The following is a 16,515-nucleotide window of genomic DNA, read 5'->3' on the forward strand; positions in this document are numbered from 1 at the left end:
GACCAAAATAAATATTGAACATTTCTGTTTATTAGTTTGACCCAACTACTTTATATTTTAACAATTTATTAGCCATTTGAAAAACTTAATGCACAAATTGAAAAAAAGATGTTTCCTTCATTATTATATTAGCAAAATTATTTATTAATGGGATGTATATGCATCTTGGGTACTGCACAAATTCTCAAATTTTGGAATCAGATTTCATAGCTCATCCTCATTTCCTGTTCCACACTGATTTTCACATGGTACTTGCTCTTTATCACAGCAAGCATTAAAAACTTAGCTGTGCAAGGATATGATATCACCAAAAGAAATGCAGCATAAATTAAAGTTGAGACTTGAGCAAGTACTTTGCACAGTGCCCCACATATGACAAGTATACTATGCTTCCCACAAAACTTTAAAAGACCCTTTGGACGGACTCCTGTGACTTCCCTATGGTGCCTCTGGTTACTTTCACATACAGTTTAGTAACCCAAGATGTAAGCTGCCCCATGCACCACCCACCTATAAATCCATCTCAACTAACACTGGTTAAGCAGGGAACAGCAAGTAAAGTACCTTGTATCCCAGGCCCAATTGATAAATAGCAAAAATCTGAGCTGCATTAAGAGCTTCACTAAAAAGGTAAACTGCAGTCATCTGACCACAGAATACCCTATTAGCATCTGCTGTTTCTGATGAGCCCAGGAAACACTTGTCAAAGGTCTGTGAAAGAAAACAGAGAAGTTTATTAGAGAAAAAACAAAAAATTATCTCCTCCAGAAATAATAACAAACTATATTGGTATAAATATTTTGCCCACTCTAAAATATAATCTGAATAGATTAAAATAATTCATTTAGCATTTCACTTCATTCATTCCCATTTGGTGTAGAGATCAGGAAAGACATCATAGAAAGGAGATAAGACAAGTTTTCCAAAGTACAATAAACAAAACCTGATGACAAAGTGGATATAGGAAACAGCCAGAGAAATCATTATGGACTCTGAAGGTTCATACTTGGTCAAGCAAAGAACCAGACAGAAGAGCAGGCTTTGGAGCAATGAGGAAAATCATGAATTAAGTGTGGGACATATAATGAATGCGTCTTTTCTGTGAACTAATGTGGATGAAGAAGCAATTGCCAACAAGGTTCTGCATGGTGAGGAGTTAAGACTAACTTTTTGTAGACATCAAAATACAAATAATGGGTGAAGTCATGGAGTAGATGCAATCTCTCAAAAGGAATGTGTAAATCAAGAAAATCAGGTGTATGTTTTTCTTCTTCAGACAAAAAATTCCTCTTAATAACATCCAGGTTGCAAAGACCCCATTTTAAAAACTCATGTATACAACAAGGAGGAAGAAAAGTATCCATATCTCTTTAAAAGTATCATTTTATACCATGAAACTGTTAGGAAGGACGTTGAAAAATATGTATGTGTTGACATTAAGGAATATAAAAATTTTTAACATTTGGGTTGTGAAGACAAACCACCTATATCAAATCACTGCCTCCCATGCTGCTGATTTTGGCAAATTACTTAACCTCTCTGTGCTCAGTTTCACTGGTAAAATGAAGATTACAACAGTACTTACCTTGCAAGGTTGGGGCTTACAGAAAATAAAGGTATTTATTACAATGCCTGGAATACAATAAGTACTCAATAAGGATTAATGTAAGGAAAAAAACAGGTTGAAAAGCAGTATACATATCTGATCCCTTTTTTATATTTAAAAAAATAAGAGCTAACATTTATTGAGCACTTATTCTGTACAAGGCACTCTGCTAATGAATTTGTGAACAGTGTCTCATTTAATCAACCTTCTAAGATACATACTATTTTACACCCATTTTTAGGTGGAGCAAACTTTGGCCTAATAGACTAAGTAAGGTCATACAGTCAGTAAGGGATTCAAACCTAAGTCTATCTTTTGTAACAACCTGGGCTCTTAAGGTCAGCATTTCAAAATATGTAAATATGTATAGGATAAAATATGAAAGGAGGAGTTATTGGTAAATGAGTGTTGCAAGCTTGCATTCATTTTCCTGATCTGTAGTTTTCAAGGTTTCTATTAAAAATGTAATTGGGGTGTGGGGGGGAGAACATTTAAATTAAATCTAACCTATGAATCTCTTTTTGAATCTTGAAAATATTATAACATAATAGTTATCTATATGAATTTTCTGGAAAATTTATAAGCATGCATCATCTAACTCATTCATAAAAATCATCAGAAGCCTGTAGTAGAGCTCTCAGGTTTAATTTGATCAATGGACCAATGACACAAATACTTTCAAGATATACCCACTGTTACCTATGAATCTTCTCTACCCTTTCCAGAATAATTTTATAACAATGACTGAGTAATATGTGCCATATTAGCACAGTTCTACTCTCTTAATATATTAACATGCTAGCCAAACTATGATTATAAAAATTCACCATTGTGGTATTCTAAAATTTATATTCAATGTAAAATATATTTTTCTTATTTCACTGTAACTTTCTCAAATTACTTACATCACTGGTGTTGACAAACCATGTTATCTCTCCATAGGAAGCAAGCTCACCATTCACATAACATCGAAGCTCACTGTTCTTCCACCGGTTATAAATGTGCACTATAGTTACCATATACCACTGAATAAGCAAAACAGTTAAAAAAAAAAGATAATGATCTTTCCAATAACTCAACCACATTGATAATAACAAGTAAAAATTAAGTTCTAAATTACAATTAAACCTAAAAATAAAATAAGACTACCTTTATTAAATTCAATATTCTACCTCTTGAACCATATTGATTCAAAGCAACTCTCAACAAATAACAGCTTCCCATGAAATTATTTTTCAAATTTTTTATTATGACAATGTTTAAATACACCTCCCAAAGTAAAAAGTTTAGTACAAACTCTCTCACCATCTCGTTTCCACAACTGTCAATATTTTGTCATATCTGTTTTATCTATTTACCTATCTACATACATATAGATGTATATTTTGTTGATAAACCATTTATTAATCTCTAAATTTTAAGGTACAAAAGAAAATACATATTACTACTAACACTACTACTACTACTAAAATAATTGCCACTGATATTTTCCCCCGTATTTCCTTTAAACTCTACAAATAACTAAATATTCACTCTTTTCATTATCCAAATCAGAGAGGTTAACAATTGTCCAGTGATTTACACTTCATTTTCTAAAAGAGTATAAACACAGAGCTATGATTTACCACATATTATGTCAATAACACTAAAGCAAAGCATTCTGAAGGTTAGAATAGCTTGGTAACATAACTATGACTCAGTAAGATCACATACCTTTTGTGGCTTGAAATCAAATTTCACACAGTGTTGAAAGCCTTTTCCTTTTGACTTTACTGATGTTATAATTAAACATCCCCCAACAAAGTGTGCAGAATAACCAAGACCTTTGCTGGTTCTGAAACTATAAAATATAAGTTTTCATTTCATCTCCAAATATTCTTCTCATTTTCAAAGTAAAGTAACAACACTACATTACAGAAATACATACCAATACAAATATGGTTTATCTTTATCCACATTGATGTTATTTACAGGATCCATTCTAAGCCAGGTATGAAATGTAAAACCATTCTGGTATGGCCATTTGGCTATAGGAGGTAATGCAATAGCCTAAACGAAAAAGCTTTGAGTTACTGACTCACAATGAAAAATTTTGTTACTGAAATCATGAAAATGAGACCTTACAATGCTATACATATTCCTACTAGATATTATTCTACATCATGATTAAAATATGCAGTAGTCTCTTTATCTGAAAGATTTTAATAACTTCTAAATATTCCAAAATATACAGTAATGATGATAATTTAATTAAACAATAGAAACATTCCAAGTGACCTGCTTGATGCACTAATCACAGGTGCTTCATTTCTTACAATAAACATGTCCAAAGAAATTCCTATTAAAAGAGTTAGGCAGTGGGCTTCCCTCGTAGTGCAGTGGTTAAGAATCCACCTGCCAATGCAGGGGACACGGGTTTGAGCCCTGGTCTGGGAATATCCCAAATGCTGCAGAGCGGCTAAGCCCGTGTGCCGCAACTACTGAGACTGTGCTCTAGAGCCCATGAGGCACAACTATTGAGCCGATATGCCTAGAGCTCGTGCTCCACAAGAGAAGCCACTGCAATGAGAGGCCCGTGCACCACAAAAAAAGAGTACCCCCACTCCACACAACTAGAGAAAGCCTGCCCACAGCAATGAAGATTCAATGCAGCCAAAATTAAATTTTAAAATTTAAAAAATTTAAAAAAAGAGGTAAGCAGTGATATCAAGTTGGAAATTTGTTGCTGAAATGTTACATAAGGTAACAGAAGAGAGAAAGAGGGACAAGAAAGGAAAGAAAAAAGTTAAGGAAAAAGCCTGGAATATAATTTTTTTAACAGCAAATATATAGCTGAAGAGGATTCGTTCATAATATTTTTTTCATAATATTTTAAAATTTTATTCATGTCACTATATAAATGATTTTACCACTTGGCTTAAATTTTTATTTAAAACATCATATTACATACTGCAAGGGCCCCCAAATCTCCAAAACAAACTTGAAAAAGAAGAACAAAGTTGGAAGACCCACACTACCAAATGTAAAAAGTACAACACAAAGATACAGTAATGAAGATTTTACCATATTGACATAAAGATAAAGATCAATGAAATAGAACAGAGAGCCCAGAAATAAACCCTTATATTTGTGATCTTGATTTTCAACAAGAGTGTCAAGGCAGTTCAATGAGGAAAGAATAGTGTTATCAACAAATTTGCTGAGAAAACTAATATTTACAAGCAAAGGTATGAAGCTGACCACTTCCTTACGTGTCACACAAAAAATTAACCCCAAATCGATGACAGATAGACCTAAATGTGAGAGCTAAAAATATAAAACTCTTATAAGAAAAAATAGGGTTAAATCTACATGACACTGAGTTAGATAAATCCTTCTTAATTAGGCAATGAAAGAAAAAATATATGAATTGGACTTCATTAAAATTAAACACTTTTGTGCTTTAAAGGATACCCTCAAGAAAGTGAAAAGACAAGCCAAAAGAATGGGAGAAAATATTTGCAAGTTATTTATCTGATAAGAAACTTATATCCAGAAGAATATATAAAGAATTCTTGAGAGGGCAGACAGCAGAAGCAAGAAGAACTACAATCCTGCAGCCTGTGGAACAAAAACCACATTCACAGAAAGACAGACAAGATGAAAAGGCAGAGGACAATGTAACAGATGAAGGAACAAGATAAAACCAGAAAAACAACTAAATGAGTGGAGATAGGCAACCTTCCAGAAAAAGAATTCAGAATAATGATAGAGAAGATGATCCAGGATCTCGGAAAAAGAATGGAGGCAAAGATCGAGAAGATGCAAGAAATGTTTAACAAAGACCTAGAAGAATTAAAGAACAAACAAACAGAGATGAACAATACAATAACTGAAATGAAAACTACACTAAAAGGAATCAATAGCAGAATAACTGAGGCAGAACAGATAAGTGACCTGGAAGACAGAATGGTGGAATTCACTGCTGCGGAACAGATTAAAGAAAAAAGAATGAAAAGAAATAAAGACAGGCTGAGAGACCTCTGGGACAACATTAAACACAACAACATTCGCATTATAGGGGTCTCAGAAGGAGAAGAGAGAGAGAAAGAAAAAGAGAAAATATTTGAACAGATTATAGTCGAAAATTTCCCTAACATGGGAAACAAAAGAGCCACCCAAGTCCAGGAAGTGCAGCGAGTCCCACATAAGATAAACCCAAGGAGAAACATGCCGAGACACACGGTAATCAAACTGGCAAAAATTAAAGACAAAGAAAATTTATTGAAAGCAGCAAGGGAAAAATGACAAATAACATACAAGGGAACTCCCATAAGATTAACAGCTGATTTCTCAGCAGAAACTCTACAAGCCAGAAGGGAGTGGCATGATACACTAAAAGTGGTGAAAGGGAAGAACCTACAACCAAGATTACTCTACCCGGCAAGAATCTCAATCAGATTCGATGAAAAATCAAAAGCTTTACAGACAAGCAAAAGCTAAGAGAATTCAGCACCACCAAACCAGCTCTACAACAAATGCTAAAGGAACTTCTCTAAGTGGGAAACACAAGAGAAGAAAAGGACATACAAAAACAAACCCAGGGGCTTCCCTGGTGGCGCAGTGGTTGAGAGTCCGCCTGCCGATGCAGGGGACATGGGTTCATGCCCCAGTGTGGGAAGATCCCACATGCTGTGGTGCGGATGGACCTGTGAGCCATGGCCGCTGAGCCTGCAAGTCCGGAGCCTGTGCTCCACAACGGGAGAGGCCACAACAGTGAAAGGCCCGCATACCACAAAAAAAAAAAAAAAACCCAAAACAATTAAGAAAATGGTCATAGGAACACACATATCGATAATTACTTTAAATATGAATGGATTAACTGCTCCAAGCAAAAGACACAGGCTTGCTGAATGGATACAAAAACAACACCCATATATATATACTGTCTACAAGAGACCCATTTCAGACCTAGGGACACACACAGACTGAAAGTGAGGGGATGGAAAAAGATATTCCATGCAAATGGAAATCAAAAGAAAGCTGGAGTAGCAATACTCATATCAGATAAAATAGATATTAAGATAAAGAATGTTAAAAGAGACAAGGAAGGACACTATAATGACCAAGGGATCAATCCAAAAAGAAGAAATAACAATTATAAATATATATGCACCCAACATAGGCGCACCTCAATATACAAGGCAACTGCTAACAGCTATAAAAGAGGAAATCGACACTAACACAATAATAGTGGGAGAGTTTAATACCTCACTTACGCCAATGGACAGATCATCCAAAATGAAAATAAATAAGGAAACAGAAGCTATAAATGACACAATAGACCAGATAGATTTAATTGGCATTTATAGGACATTCCATCCAAAAACAGCAGATTACACTTTCTTCTCAAGTGTGCACAGAACATTCTCCAAGATAGATCACATCCTGGGTCACAAATCAAGCCTCAATAAATTTAAGAAAACTGAAATCATATCAAGCATCTTTTCTGACCACAGCGCTATGAAATTAGAAATCGATTACAGGGGAAATTACATAGAAAACACAAACACATGGAGGCTAAACAATACATTACAAAATAAACAAGAGATCACTGAAGAAATCAAATAGCAAATCAAAAAATACCTAGAGACAAATGAGAATGAAAACACGACAATCCAAAATCTGTGGGATGCAGCAAAAGCAGTTCTAAGAGGGAAGTTTATAGCTATACAAGCCTACCACAAGAAACAAGAAGAATATCAAATAAACAATCTAACCTTAAACATAAAGGAACTAGAGAAAGAAGAACAAACAAAACCAAAAGTTAGCAGAAGGAAAGAAATGATAAAGATCAGAGCAGAAATAAATGAAATAGAAACAAAGAAAACAATAGCAAAGATCAATAAAACTAAAAGATAGTTCTTTGAGAAGATAAACAAAATTAATAAACCATTAGGCAGACTCATCAAGAAAAAGAGGGAAAAGACTCAAATCAATAAAATTAGAACTGAAAAGGGACAAGTTAAAATACACACCACAGAAATACAAAGCATCCTAAGAGACTACTGCAAGCAACTCTATGCCAATAAAATGGACAACCCGGAAGAAATGGACAAATTCTTAGAAAGGTAAAACCTTCCAAGACTCAACCAGGAAGAAACAGAAAATATGAACAGACAAATCACAAGTAATGAAATTGAAACTGTGATTAAAAATCTTCCAACAAACAAAAGTCCTGGACCAGATGGCTTCACAGGTGAATTCTATCAAACATTTAGAGAAGAGCTAACACCTATCCTTCTCAAGCTCTTCCAGAATACAGCAAAGGGAGGAACACTCACAAACTCATTCTTCGAGGCCACCATCACCCTAATAACAAAACCAGACAAAGATGTCACATAGAAAGAAAACTACAGGCCAATATCACTCATGAACATACATGCAAAAATCCTCAACAAAATACTAGCAAACAGAATCCAACAGCACATTAAAAGGATCATACACCATGATCAAGTGGGGTTTATCCCAAGAATGCAAGGATTCTTCAGTATATTCAAATGAATCGATGTGATACACCATACTAACAAACTGAAGAATAAAAACCATATGATGACCTCAATAGATGCAGAAAAAGCTTTTGACAAAATTCAACACCCATTTGTGATAAATACCCTCCAGAAAGTGGGCATAGAGGGAACCTACCTCCACATATTAAAGCCCATATACAACAAACCCACAGCAAACATTATTCTCAATGGTGAAAAAGTGAAAGCATTTCCTCTAAGATCAGGAACAAGACAAGGATGTCCACTCTCACCACTATTACAAAACATAGTTTTGGAAGTCCTAGCCACAGCAATCAGAGAAGAAAAAGAAATAAAAGGAATACAAATTGGAAAAGAAGAGGTAAAACTGTCACTGTTTGCAGATGACATGATACTATACATAGAGAATCCTAAAAATGCCACCAGAAAACTACTAGAGCTAATCAATGAATTTGGTAAAGCTGCAGGACACAAAATTAATGCACAGAAATCTCTTGCATTCCTATACACTAATGATGAAAAATCTGAAAGAGAAATTAAGGAAACACTCCAATTTACCACTGCAACAAAAAGAATAAAATACCTAGGAATAAACCTACCTAGGGAGACAAAAGACCTGTATGCAGAAAACTATAAGACACTGATGAAAGAAATTAAAGATGTTACCAACAGATAGAGAGATATACCATGTTCTTGAATTGGAAGAATCAATATTGTGAAAATGACTATACTACCCAAAACAATCTACAGATTCAATGCAATCCCTATCAAATTACCAATGGAATTTTTTACGGAACTAGAACAAAAAATCTTAAAATGTGTTTGGAGACACAAAGGACACCAAATAGCCAAAGCAGTCTTCAGGGTAAAAAACGGAGCTGGAGGAATCAGACTCCCAGACTTCACACTATACTACAAAGCTACAGTAATCAAGACAGTATGGTACTGGCACAAAAACAGAAACATAGATCAATGGAACAGGATAGAAAGCCCAGAGATAAACCCACGCACCTATGGTCAACTAATCTATGACAAAGGAGGCAAGGTTATACAATGGATAAAAGACAGCCTCTTCAATAAGTGGTGCTGGGAAAACTGGACAGCTACATGTAAAAGAATGAAATTAGAACACTCCCTAACACCATACACAAAAATAATCTCAGGAGAGGACTGGGGTTGGCGGCATGAACACAGCCTGCAGGGGTTTAGTGCACCATGGCTAGCCGGGAGGGAGTCTGGGGAAAACTCTGGACCTGCCGAAGAGGCAAGAGACTTTTTCTTCCCTCTCTGTTTCCTGGTGCGCGAGGAGAGGGGATTAAGAGTGCTGCTTAAAGGAGCTCCAGAGAAGAGCGCGAGCCGCAGCTAAAAGCACGAACCCCAGAGACGACCATGAGACACTAAGGTTGCTTCTGCCGCCACCAAGAAGCCTGTGTGCGAGCACAGGTCACTATCCACACCCCCTTTCTGGGGAGCCTGTGCAGACCACCACTGCCAGTGTCCCGGAATCCAGGGACAACTTCCCCGGGAGAACGCATGGCGCGCCTCAGGCTGGTGCAACATCACGCCAGTCTCTGCCGCCGCAGGCTCGCCCCACACTCCGTGCCCCTCCCTCCCCCCGGCCTGACTGAATCAGAGTCCCCGAAGCAGCTGCTCTTTTAACCCCGTCCTGTCTGAGTGAAGAACAGACGCCCTCCAGCGACCTAAACGCAGACGCGGGGCCAAATCCAAAGCTGAGACCCTGGGAGCTGTGAGAACAAAGAAGAGAAAAGAAATCTCTCCCAGCGGCCTCAAAAGCAGCGGATTAAAGCTCCACAATCAACTTGATGTACCCTGCATCTATGGAATACATGAACAGACAACGAATCATCCCAAATTGAGGGGATGGACTTTGAGAGCATGATTTATGATTTTCTCCCCTTTTCCTCTTTTTGAGAGTGTGTATGTGTATGCTTCTGTGTGAGATTTTGTCTATATAGCTTTGCTTTCACCATTTGTCCTAGGGTTCAATCCGTCCGTTTTCTTTTTTTTAATTTTTTTTCTTAATAATTATTTTTTATTTAAATAACTTTATTTTATTTTACTTTATCTTCTTTCATTCTTTCTTTCTTTCCTTCCTTCCCTCCTTTAGACAACGAATCATCCCAAATTGAGGAGGTGGACTTTGAGAGCAAGATTTATGATATTTTCCCCTTTTCCTCTTTTTGTGAGTGTGTATGTGCATGCTTCTGTGTGAGATTTTGTCTGTATAGCTTTGCTTCCACCATTTGTCCTAGGGTTCTATCTGTCCCTTCTTTTTAAAATTTTTTTCTTCATAATTATTTTTTATTTTAATAACTTTATTATATTTTATCTCACTTTATTTTATTTTACTTTATCTTCTGTCTTTCTTTCTTTTTTCCTTCCTTCCCTCCTTCCTTCCTTCCTTCCTCCCTCCCTCCCTACCTCCCTCCCTCCTTCCTTTCTTTCTTTCTACTTCTACTAATTCTTTCTTTCTACTTTTTCTCCCTTTTATTCTGAGCCGTGTGGATGAAAGGCTCTTGCTGCTGCAGCCAGGAGTCAGTGCTGTGCCTCTTAGGTGGGAGAAACAACTTCAGGACACTGGTCCACAAGAGACCTCCCAGCTCCACATAATATCAAACAGCAAAAATCTCCCAGAGATCTCCATCTCAACACCAGCACCCAGCTTCACTCAACGACCAGCAAGCTACAGTGCTGGACACCCTATGCCAAACAACTAGCAAGACAGGAACACAACCCCACCCATTAGCAGAGAGGCTGCCTAAAATCATAATAAGTCCACAGACACCCCAAAACACACCACCAGACGTGGAGCTACCAACCAGAAAGACAAGATCCAGCCTCATCCACCAGAACACAGGCACTAGTCCCCTCCACCAGGAAGCCTACACAACCTACTGAACCAACCTTAGCCACTGGGGACAGACACCAAAAACAACGGGAACTACAAACCTGCAGCCTGCAAAAAGGAGACCCCAAACACAGTAAGATAAGAAAAATGAGAAGACAGAAAAACACAGCAGATGAAGGAGCAAGATAAAAACCCACCAGCCCTAACAAATGAAGAGGAAATAGGCAGTCTACCTGAAAAAGAATTCAGAATAATGAGAGTAAAGATGATCCAAAATCTTGGAAATAGAATAGAGAAAATGCAAGAAACATTTAACAAGGACCTACAAGAACTAAAGATGAAACAAGCAACAATGAACAACACAATAATTGAAATTAAAAATACTCTAGATGGGATCAATAGCAGAATAACTGAGGCAGAAGAACGGATAAGTGACCTGGAAGATAAAATAGTGGAAATAACTACTGCAGAGCAGAATAAAGAAAAAAGAATGTAAAGAACTGAGGACAGTCTCAGAGACCTCTGGGACAACATCAAACGCACCAACATTCGAATTATAGGGGTCCCAGAAGAAGAAGAGAAAAAGAAAGGGACTGAGAAAATATTTGAAGAGATTATAGTTGAAAACTTCCCTAATACGGGAAAAGAAATAGTTAATCAAGTCCAGGAAGCACAGAGAGTCCCATACAAGATAAATCAAAGGAGAAATACGCCAAGACACATATTAATCAAACTGTCAAAAATTAAATACAAAGAAAACATATTAAAATCAGCAAGGGAGGGCTTCCCTGGTGGCGCAGTGGATGAGAGTCCGCCTGCCAATGGAGGGGACACAGGTTCGTGCCCCGGTCTGGGAAGATCCCACATGATGCGGAGCGGCTGGGCCCGTGAGCCACGGCTGCTGAGCCTGCGCATCTATAGCCTGTGCTCCACAACAGGAGAGGCCACAACAGTGAGAGGCCCGCGTACCGCAAAAAAAAAAAAAGTAATGAAGCAGTGATACATACTACAACATGAATGGATCTTGTAAACAGTAGTGGTAAGTAGAAAAAGCCTATCACAAAAGTCCAGACATCACATGATTCCACTTGCATGAACTGTCCAGAAGAGACAAATCCATACAGACAGAAAGTAGAACAGCAGTTGCCTAGGCCTGGGAGTCTGCAGTGAAATGTGTCCAGTGACTGCTAAGGAGTGCAGGGTTTCTTCTGGGTGTGCTGAAAATGTCTAAAATTGATTGTGATAATGGCTACACAGCTTGGTGAACACACTTAACCATTCACTGCACACTTTAAATGAATGAATCATATGATATGGGGATTATAAATCAATAAAGCTGTTAAAAAAAGATCATACTACAAAGTTTTTGTTTTCTTGTTATTTATAATTTACAGTAATTACTGTTACTTATAATTAACAATTTCTTGTTATTATAATTTACGTAGGCATTTCTGTCGACATCATACATACACATATATTCTTTTATATGTATAAGATATTCCAAAAAACATGAAAAAATCATAGAGCCAAATTTATGTAATAACACAATTGATACTTCAAGAGGCTGATTTAAACTGAATGTTGGGGACTTCCCTGGTGGCGCAGTGGTTAAGACTGCAAGCTCCCAATGTAGGGGGCGTGGTTCAATCCCTGGCCAGAGATTAGATCCCACATGCATGACGCAACTAAGAGTTTGCATGCCACAACTAAGGAACCAGCAAGCCGCAACTAAAGAGCCCACAAACCGCAACTAAGGAGGCTGACTGCCACAACTAAGGATCCCACATGCCGCAACTAAGAAGCCCACCTGCCACAACTATGAGCCAGCGCAATCAAATAAACAAATAAAAAAAAATAAAGTAAAATAAAATGAATGTTGCAATAAGAAAAAAAAATTAAAAAGTACATATTCACTGCATACATATGCTCTCTCTCACTGAAACATGAGAGTAGAGGATATGAAAGCTTTCTAAAACTAATTTACTCATAAATACTTTAAGTTCCCTTTAAAAGCTATGTTTAAGGGAAAAAATGAGTCACTAAATATATTTAAAACACCTTTTCTCTGAAAGTTCCAAAAGCTGTGTAGTTGAACTGCCCCACTTTCAAGATACATATAAGTAAATAGAATGGACACATTACTATCTCAAAGAATTATAAATAATAAAGTTATAACATGCGTGAAAAAGAGATTAATCTCATGAGAATACTTTATTTTTTAAAGGGAACCCTCTTGCACTGTTGGTGGGAATGTAAATGGATACAGCCACTATGGAGAACAGTATGGAGGTTCCTTAAAAAACTAAAAATAGAATTACCATACGACCCAGCAATCCCACTACTGGGCATATACCCTGAGAAAACCATATTTAAAAAAGAGACATGTCCCACAATGTTCACTGCAGCACTATTTACAATAGTCAGGACATGGAAGCAACCTAAGTGTCCATCGACAGAGGAATGGATAAAGCAGATGTGGCACATACATACAGTGGAATATTACTCAGCCATAAAAAGAAACAAGATTGAGTTATTTGTAATGAGGTAAATGGACCTCGAGTCTGTCATACAGAGTGAAGTAAGTCAGAAAAAGAAAAACAAATACCGTATGCTAACACATATATATGGAATCTAAAAAAAACAAAAAACTGGTTCTGAAGAACCTAGGGGCAGGACAGAAATAAAGACGCAGACGTAGAGAATGGACTTGAGGACACAGGGAGGGGGAAGGGTAAACTGGGACGAAGTGAGAGACTAGCACTGACATATATACACTACCAAATGTAAAATAGATAGCTAGTGGGAAGCAGCCGCATAGCACAGGGAGATCAGCTCAGTACGTTGTGACCACCTAGATGGGTGGGATAGGGAGGGTGGGAGGGAGGCATAAGAGGGAGGGGATATGGGGGTATATGTATACATACAGCTGATTCACTTTGTTATACAGCAGAAACTAACACAACATTGTAAAGCAATTACACTCCAATAAAGATGTTTTTAAAAAACTATATATTTAAATATATATATTTAAAGGGTGGATCTGGATATGTTTTTCTCTTATTTATTTATTTATTTATTTATGGCTGCACTTGGTCCTCGTTGCTGCGCACAGGCTTTCTCTAGTTACAGCGAGCAAGGACTACTCTTCGTTGTGGTGCACGGGCTTCTTATCGCAGTGTCTTCTCTTGTTGCAGAGTACAGGCTACAGGTGTGTGGGTTTGGTGGTTGTGGCACATGGGCTCAGTAGCTGTGGCTTGCAGGCTCTAGAGCGCAGGCTCAGTAGTTGTGGCGCACGGGCTTAGCTGCTCTGCAGCATGTGGGATCTTCCCACACCAGGGCTCGAACCTGTGTCACCTGGTAGGCAGATTCTTAACCACTGCGCCACCAGGGAAGTCCCAAGAATACTTTTTTATGTTGGAGACAAACGATAAGCTCAATGCCAACAGAGTACAATTATTCTAGGAAGCTTCAAATCTAAAATGGTTATTAAGGAAAAATTATAAAGAAAAAAATAATACGAGCAATAAAACTTTCCAAAGAAAACTGTGTATTTTGTGTGAAGCATTCAAATATCACAAATATCTTTTCAAAACACTCTCTTCTTTCTGCAGGTATTGCCTGGCTACATAGGGGCCACAAGCAAGTAGGATATTATGAGAACAAAAGTAAAAAATGAATAAAAGGTAACCTCAGAAGAAGAATAGGCTGAAATATCTTCAAAAAATGGATGCTTGTAACAGGCACACCAATGTCATAATGAAGTAAAAAAGCTTCCATAAATAATACATATACATTATATAATGTAATCCTATAATATTTTGAAACATTACAGATATTACTGCCATACATAACTGTCTTATTTATAAACTGATTAACAGATTACAAGAATGCTGAGATTGATATTATATGGAAACACACAGGTTAGAAAAACTTGCCTAGAAAGTTTCCAAGAGTAACTCTCAGGTGCAAAAGAAACAGGAATCAGGAAATGTAAGGCTAAAGAAAGATCTTCAGAAAGATAAAACTGAAAGTGTTACACATAAATTTCTTTTTTTTTTAACATCTTTATTGGAGTATAATTGCTTTACAATGGTGTGTTAGTTTCTGCTTTATAACAAAGTGAATCAGCTATACGTATACATATATCTCCATAGCTCCTCCCTCTTGCATCTCCCTCCCACCCTCCCTATCCCACCCCTCTAGGTGGTCACAAAGCACAGAGCTGATCTCCCTGTGCTATGTGGCTGCTTCCCACTAGGTATCTATTTTACGTTTGGTAGTGTATATATGTCCATGCCACTCTCTCACTTCGTTCGTCCCAACTTACCCTTCCCCCTCCCCGTGTCCTCAAGTCCATAAATTTCTGTTTGAGAATGCAAAGATAAAATTCATAAGACAAAATGGCTTATGTTAAAAAGAATTGGGTTCTTATTCCACTGAGGCCCCAAGGGGTGAGTGGACAGCTTTCTTAACTTCTTAGAGTCTCTATTTCTTCACCTCTAAAACAGTCAGGAAAAAGTAACATGCACAATTGCTGTAAAGATTAAGTTAGGCTGTGCAAGGAAGTTTCTCCCTAACACAGAACCTGTCAGGAGTGTTTACAGGGCCATACTTTCAGGAAGCAAAAGAAAGAAAAAAGAACTTCAAGTGATTTCCTCGTTAAGATTTACTTACTGCAGCACTCTTTCCTGGAAAGTTGAAAAAGGCATCCGGACCATACTTCTGTGGTATGTGCTTTAACACAGACAGCAACTTTCCAGCATGTGGAGGCTATGAAAATAATCAACAATTCATTAACCACATTATTCACCATAAAACAAAAATACCTACTTTTAGTACAGACATACTTTAATATATCCCCTAATAACTAAATAATTCTGTAAGCTAAAAAGCATATAAAATAACCTCCTTAAAAGAATGTTATTTTCAACTACCTTAAAGAAATGAACAATGCACTCTATGCCATTTTTTTTATGAGGCGTTGGATAAATATGAGCCAACAGCATTTGACACATAACTCTTCACACTACAGCAAAAACGACCTTTTAAAATTACAAACTACATCAACCCACCACCCATCCCTTTTTAAAGCACTTTTTAATTTCACCAGAAAATAATGCTTACCAAGTCCCGCTGTTAAAGGCACTTTAAAAACAATAAAATATTTTAGCCTCATAACCACACTAGGGGTTATTTTCACTCCATTTTGCAAAGGAGGAATCTGAGTCAGAGGAACATGTCCAAGGTCATACAGGTAGTAAGTGACAAGGATAGGATAAGAATTCAGTCTGACTCCAGAGTCCATGCTTTTCATCACTACACTTTCACTGTTACATTATTCTATCTCTCCTATAGCTTCCCACTGTCTTTAAAATAAAGACCAAAATCCCTAACATGGCCCACAAGATAGTTTACATACCTCCTTAACCTCTTTTGCCTCTCTCTGCACTCTATCCACAATGCCTTCTCTGTCTTCTTCTCATAATAGGGCCTGAGCACAAGCTATTCCTTCT

General features: G+C 37.2%; 1 protein-coding gene across 3 annotated transcripts in view; it reads right to left on the reverse strand.

The window, feature by feature from the left end:
- Positions 1 to 16,515, reverse strand: part of LRBA (LPS responsive beige-like anchor protein) — a 728,899-nt gene that overhangs the window by 623,885 nt on the left and 88,499 nt on the right. For all 3 annotated transcript variants that reach the window (XM_033402948.2, XM_033402953.2, XM_012535502.3), the window contains exons 5-9: positions 15,677 to 15,772; positions 3,534 to 3,655; positions 3,320 to 3,446; positions 2,512 to 2,631; positions 565 to 711 (exon numbers count right to left, since the gene is read on the reverse strand). In XM_033402948.2, coding sequence (XP_033258839.1) covers positions 565 to 711; positions 2,512 to 2,631; positions 3,320 to 3,446; positions 3,534 to 3,655; positions 15,677 to 15,772 — 612 coding nt within the window. The remainder of the gene's footprint in view (positions 1 to 564; positions 712 to 2,511; positions 2,632 to 3,319; positions 3,447 to 3,533; positions 3,656 to 15,676; positions 15,773 to 16,515) is intronic.

This window comes from Orcinus orca, chromosome 4 (assembly GCF_937001465.1).
Source record: "Orcinus orca chromosome 4, mOrcOrc1.1, whole genome shotgun sequence".
Taxonomy (NCBI): Eukaryota; Metazoa; Chordata; class Mammalia; order Artiodactyla; family Delphinidae; genus Orcinus; species Orcinus orca.